Source organism: Saccostrea cucullata, unplaced genomic scaffold, assembly GCF_032062105.1.
Source record: "Saccostrea cucullata isolate Sc308-1 unplaced genomic scaffold, CSIRO_AGI_Scuc_v1 ctg1440, whole genome shotgun sequence".
Classification (NCBI taxonomy): domain Eukaryota; kingdom Metazoa; phylum Mollusca; class Bivalvia; order Ostreida; family Ostreidae; genus Saccostrea; species Saccostrea cuccullata.
The window spans coordinates 122,365-129,339 of record NW_026919916.1 but is presented as its reverse complement, the minus strand read 5'-3'; the positions used below and the strand labels follow the sequence as shown (position 1 = coordinate 129,339).

The 6,975-nt window shown below is 34.8% G+C and overlaps 1 protein-coding gene across 1 annotated transcript; it reads right to left on the bottom strand.

Moving 5' to 3' along the window:
• Nucleotides 1-563: 563 nt before the first annotated feature.
• On the bottom strand, nucleotides 564-1,304 carry LOC134240125 (uncharacterized protein K02A2.6-like). Its single transcript, XM_062722236.1, has one exon. It carries the CDS (start codon nucleotides 1,302-1,304, stop codon nucleotides 564-566), a length of 741 nt encoding a protein of 246 aa, XP_062578220.1.
• Nucleotides 1,305-6,975: the final 5,671 nt, after the last annotated feature.

Sequence of the window (6,975 nt, the reverse complement as noted above, 5' to 3'; positions counted from 1 at the left end):
TGTAAGACTTGGAAAAGAAAATTCCATTCAACCGAGTCAAAGGCTTTTTCAAAGTCTAAGAAAAGTAAAATTCCATCTGAATTTTCTCTTTCACAGTATTCAAAAACGTTTATTTTATTTACTTGACAATTAAAGAATCTCTTTTCAAACACAATTTTAGCATTTAAAGACTACGTGAATCTCTTAATTATTTCATGCGACTTTTTTTTTATTTTTCTGCATACAGAAAATGTAAAAATAAGTTTCTCTGTAAAAAAGATATCAAAGAGTGTATATTTTGTATCACTTTAAAGGGGGTCAATTTTCAATGGGGGTCATTATTTTATAGGTCTAACATATAAAATAATGACCCCCTAGGACTCTTTTTCTACAAAAAAAGATTTTTTTCTACGGGTAGGGGTCATTTTTTGTCGTTGAAAAATGACCCCCCGGTCATTATTCGATGGGGGTCATTATTCGTCTTTACACCGGCAGTAAAAAGGTCAGTAATTGTCTCTAAGTTTTACAGTAACGACGGCACATTGTCAGTAATTTTCTAAGTTTGTCGGTAAAAAATGGGAATGTCAGTATGTTTCTGACTTAGTAGTGTTTGTGACTTCATGTCCACAATAATTAACACTGTCTTTGAAAAATTCACATTTTTCAAGGTTCGTTCTCAGTCCAAAATTTTGGAAGCGTTGAAGAACAATATCTAAATTTCTCAAGTGTTCTTTTTCGGTTTTACCTGTGACAATCATGTCGTCCAAGATACAGTAAACTCCTGATATTCCTTGGAGAACCTGGTCCATTGTTCTTTGCCAAATTGAGGGTGCTGATGCTACTCCATACAATAATCTGTTGTAGCGATAAAGTCCTTTGTGGGTGTTGATTGTGAGGTAAGTTTTCGACTTTTCCTCCATTTCTATGTGAAGATAAGCTTGTCTCAAGTCAATTTTTGAGAAATGTTCTCCTTGAGTCAGTGATGCAAAAATATCCTCAATTTTTGGTAAGGGATATTGATCCACATTCATCTTAGGATTGATTGTGACTTTAAAGTCGCCGCATATCCTAACTTTACCATTTTTCTTGGGCACCGCGACAATGGGAGTTGCCCATTCACTTGTGTTCACTTTTTCCAGAACTTCCATATTTTCAAAATTTTCTAGCTCTTGTTCAATTTTGGGTTTCATTGCGAACGGAACTGGTCGTGCTTCGCAGAAGAATGGCTTCGCATCCTCGTTGAAATGGATAAAAGCTTTAATTCCTTCAACTTTACCAATTCCATCTGAAAACACTGAACTATACTTTTGTAACACAGCTTGCATTTGCTTTTATTTTCACTTTTCATTGTAGTGACACTCATAAAACCTTTGACACTTTTCCACTCAATTTTTATTTGCTTTAGCCATGACCTTCAAAATAAGGTTGTTGATCCATGTTTCACCACGTTGACCGTTGTGTTCCGCCTTTACATCTAGAACTCCTACCGGTTTTAATTTTTCTCCTGAGTAAGTACGGAGTTTGACATTGCTCGGCTTCAATGGCTGCTTTCCGAATATATCTCGGAACTTCTCCTCGGATATCACGGATACGGCTGATCCGGTATCTAATTCCATTTGAATATCCTTTCCATTTACTCTGACATTTAAGAGTATCGGACAATCATCAGTTTTGATAACGGAAATTATGCTTAATTTTTCTATCCCGCATGAGGAATCGCTGTCATCACTTTCTGCTTGGTCAACGTTTCATACATATTTCTTATGTTTGAATGTTTTTGGCTTTTGTTTCGTCATACAGGCTCGTTTGATATGACCCTTTTCCCCAACATTTTCGGCAGATGGCTTCCTTAAAGTAACAGTCGGCTGATGCATGGTTTTTACCATTATATCGATTGCATTTGCTAGGCTGTTGTGCCTCAGTCTTTTGTTTATAATTTCGATGATGGTTCAATTTGTTGACACTTACTTGCTTGTCTCTGAGTTCATGTGCATCCTTTGATGCAGTTTCCATGGCCGCTGATATCTCTATGGCTTTCTGTAGTGTGAGTGTTGTTTTGGATAACAATTGTATCTGGATTTGCTCATTATTCAGTCCACATACTATTCTATCGCGGAGGGTGTCATTCAGATTGTCCACGAACTCAAGATGTTCAGCCGTTTTCCGAAGTTTTGCAATGTATTCTTCATGATCATTTACCGATTCGCCGTCCATTTGTTGTCGCCGATTGAATCTGAGCCTCTTTGCAATTACAGATCGTTTTGGAGATAGATGGTCCTTCAACAATTTTACAATGTCTGGAAAGTTTTTATCCGCCGGTTTTTCTGGACTGGTGAGATCACGTAACAATGAATATGTTTTACCTGCGATAAAGCTTAAAAGTGCTGGAACTTTCATATTGTTTTCGACTTTGTTTGCCTTGAAATACTGCTCAAGTCTCTCAATATATGAAGTCCATGTTTCAATACTGTCGTCGAACGGGTCGATTTTCCCTATGTAGCCTGCCATTATGATGTATCAACTGTTAATCACAAAAACTTTGCAGTTTCAAACGAAAATCTCCATGGAATAATCAGTTGTATTTTAAAACATCCTCGTCGCCAATTTGTTGTGTATGAATAAATACAAACATGTCTGTTCACATTGACTACATTTTATTAAGTGATATACATGAACATGCATTAGCTACAAACTCTAGAAATTCTCAGACTATCAAATAACAAGTTCTGCAGAGCCAGTGCTTTCAATATAAACAATTTAAGGTTAACCCATTAGGAACTGTCAGAATCAATTACTGTTCTAAAAATTATTATATTTATGTTAAAGATGCATATGTGAACTTTAGAATATAGAAGTTAAGATCAATGAAGATATCACACTGACTGCAGCAATACAAATACTCACAACCAAGTAAAATTTGTAAACCACATTTGCGGAGCCAAAAGGATAAATCAAAATGTTGATAAGGATAAGGCTAATAGCCGTAACTAGATGGCGCTTAAGTATAAAACCCGGAAAATCCCTTCAAGACCCATGAATTGACACGAAATAGTGATTAATAAAAATACGCAATATTGTACGCATTTAGATCACATAAATTCCGTTATATACATAAATGCACTTAAAAATTTTCACAGGTATATAAATCTGTGTACTAAAGTGATAATCCCACAATTTAGGTAACTGTACAGTGCTCTGGGAGTGTGTATACTTCTTTTTGCTTCGACGAACATACACAGGGGCGTACTGGGGCATATACTGGCGTATACTGTAGCTGCTTGTAGGAAACAGGGGCCTACAGTAGGCATACCAGGGCCTACTATACCGTACCGTACCATACTGTAGATATACCGAAGATAACTGAAAATGCTGTAGAATAGAGAGAAAGACGTAATTTTCATACGAAAAGAAGTTTCAAAAGTCAGTAGTGTTTGTCGATTTACGAATTTCTTTTTGGCAATATGTGAAGTTTAATGAGAGTTTGTTGCTCATTGGCATGTAAAGATATCTACAAAGAAGATTTATGAACCGAAAAAATATGAATGGCACTTCTCGGCCCCCATTCCCACACCCGCATTCATGACATTTGTATACTACATGAATTTTGAGGCTGGATTTAATTTTTCGCTCAATAGAGTATATCAAAAAAGTATTTCATAGCCATTCCGAGAGTTATCGCTTCTGAGAATATCGAATAGAAGATTAAACAATACATGTAACCATTACTAATATGACATATTTGATAATGTTTTTTTTAAAACAGAATCTCCTACATGTATATTAGTTTCAAAATGTTTAATTTTTGAAATACAATGCAAATTAGCTGAAAAGTTTACCAAATGAGCCCCAGTGGATATGAATATATGTCGATGAGTTATTTTCAGAAACGTAGGTCACATGTCATATTATAATGTATGCCAAAAAGTGAAAAAGTGTTGAAATACCTCATAAAATAGGATTTTGTGTCTAAACCATCTGTTTTTTTTCCATGTTAGATTTTTTTTCAAGTATTGAATTTTATTCTTTAGCTCCCCCGTCCCTGATTCTTTTGAAACTTAACGAGGCCAAATCTAATTATTTCTGCCCTAGGAATTTAAATGAATTTTTGATAATATTTTTTTACTGATATATTTATTGTTCAAATAAAATAAAAATAAAATGAAAAAAAATAAAAATGAAATAAAAAAATCAATTGTTGACAATCCAGATTTTTTAGGGGACCATCTCAAATTTTACTATTGGACCGTATGGGAATTCGTTGAAGAAAAAACCCGCCAAATTATCACATGTTTCCCATATTTTTTGCATTTCTGCCCTAGCGATTTCTTTTTCATTCGAGTAGATGAAAGTTATTGTAAAAAGTCACTTAATCGTGAAATTTCAAATAAAGTTCACCATCTAGGTTGGTCTAGGAATTAATTACTAAGTTTATTTTTTTCAAAGTCCAATACCTGTATTATCAATACCTATATTACGGTAAAAATGCATATCAGTGCAGGTGAAATATCGGCGCATATGATTTTTCGGTTAATATAGCAATGTAAAAATTGCTAGTATGTATCTTTGGATGTTCTGTCACCAGATTGTAGTATTATAATTTCCATGGACGTCTTGAACCTACAAGCGAGTCATGCGTCATTCTTCAGCGTCATGCATACCTTTCAAAACCCGAAAATGGTGACGTCGTTAAAGCCATTTCAGCGGGTTTTTCTAATTTTTGTCGTGAAATCACCTTTTTAGACCAGTAAATGCTACAGATAATGTTATTTTTGTACTAAATTCAAAGTATTTGGTAAAGGTGTGCTTTCGCACAAATTATTGCATGAAATTAAAAAGCTGCGCAAAGTCATGCGCACTCGAACTAGACTCGACCTCGTTAAATTACATATTTCTGATTCTATTCCAAAAATGAAGCAATTAATTTGTGTCATAGGAGCGACAAAACATTTTGTCTGTAGTCCAGGCGTCTAAGATTCAAAAAGAATTCTTGACTTTATATGTGATATAGCCAAATGGCCTGACATGATTGACTTCATGACAAATTCCCTGAAATTTTTGGTACAACAAGCTGTCTGTAAGACTTACCTGATTCAGTCTTGGTTTGATATTCACGATGTACAAACCCTTTGAGTATAAACCATAGAACTGTTGCAGTACGTTTGTCAATCACCTGTCCGAAACTTGCCCATTGTGGTATTATCTGCAGTGAGTCATCGGTCTGTTGTTCTAGTTAAATCTCGTCTGTAGTGATGTTTACCTTTAGTGTAACTTTGAGTTGAGGATACTGTTTTTATTTAACATTTGCCTGTTGACAGGTTTCCAAAGCATTTTGCCTCTGATTAGTTAGGATCAGGATCTCCAGGTTCTCGTACCTTAGTTACATTTCCGATGATTAGAACGTAGACTGGTTTCTCCATACACCAAGCTTCAAATGTTTCTGTAATAAAGAGCAAGTCAACAAAGATAGGAGCAACTGGTACTCTTATAGATGAACCATTTGCCAAAATGCATGTTTGAAACTTATCTTGAATCAAATTTGCTTCACCAATCTTACTTCTTCGAACAACTATGCCTTTGAATCTAGTGTCTCTTAATACCGTAACAGGCTTACCTTCAACAAAGCCTGCTTATACTGGCATCTTGTGTGCGGTTGGTAGCACGATGAATTACGTAATTGACAGCCTATACCGGAGCTTTTCAAAGTAAGTTGGTGTTAAGGTAAGTACTCGTCAGCTTTTTGGAAAAGTTCACGCAGATACTCTTATTTCAAAACTATTTAGGAAAATTTAATTTTTATAACATATTAAATTTCAACAATGTTTATATTTTACATTCAGCGATAAACTGCTCAAAAAGCTACAAAGAAGATTTCAACAATGTTAATATTTTAACATTCAACGAAAAAAACTGCTCAAAAAGCTACAAAGAAGCAAGATTTACGAGGGACTATTTTTTGTGGTGGAAGGATATTTAGCAGATAATTCTGCAAATCTGCACATTTATCAAATCTAATACCTTATGTCTTGGAGAATATTTTCCATTATGATATTACCAAGAATAGGTCGCGCAATACTAAATCAAATAATGCATCAAATGTTTCTTTTATTTTGGCCTTTTTCAACTACCTTAACAAATAACTACTCATTCTAACAGAAAATTGTACAAAGGTTTCACCCGCTTCTGGTTTTGCCTATTTGAACTTGTGATTAAAGCCGTCCTCTGTTAGCTCCAAGCGTTTAAGGAGTGCTATTTTCAGCTTGTCATAATCTAAAGCAGGATATGTTGGTAATAATGAATAAATATTGAGAGCCCTTCCTTTAAGGAGTGCACTTAGACTCATAGTCAAAAATGTTGGTCACTTTTGTAACTCTGCATATTGTTCAAATATACGTAAATAGCTGTTCGTTTTATCCTTCCCATCCTCAAAAGCCGGGATTTTGGGACTTTTGAACTTAACACTTACCTCCTCAACCCCTCGTATTTTCAACTGCTCTTTCTCATGAAGCATTTTCATTTTTTGGTGATGAGTCAGTTGTTGAAGCTGCATCTGTTTATCATGCAGCGTGCTAGACCGCTCGGCTATTTAGACAAGTAAAAAACTTGCTTTCGATGGCGATGAAATTCTCGCGCTGACCTACACTACACGGTTATTGAGAATAAAAGGGATATACAGTTATTTGGACATTAATTTTATCAAAGTATTGTAACAAATACACGTTGTAATGAAATAAAGTATTATTAATGAAGCACAATTTACAACAACTCTTTAACTAACACAAATGCCCTATCGCGGCGCAGACCTATATTACAAGGTCATAGAGAATAGAATTGAGATACAGTTATTTGGACATTAGTTAAAAGTAATAATCTGTTTTATTTAACACGAGGAATTTGTACAATTATTACATACAAAACCCTACGATGTAGACGTCTGGAGGAATTAAAAATATATTTACGAAGACAAAATTATCGAATGGATCTAATAAACATTGAAAT

Bases quoted from the DNA above. Each gene is read 5' to 3' on its own strand.
- LOC134240125 (XM_062722236.1), bottom strand. From the start codon at position 1,304: ATGCAAGCTGTGTTACAAAAGTATAGTTCAGTGTTTTCAGATGGAATT.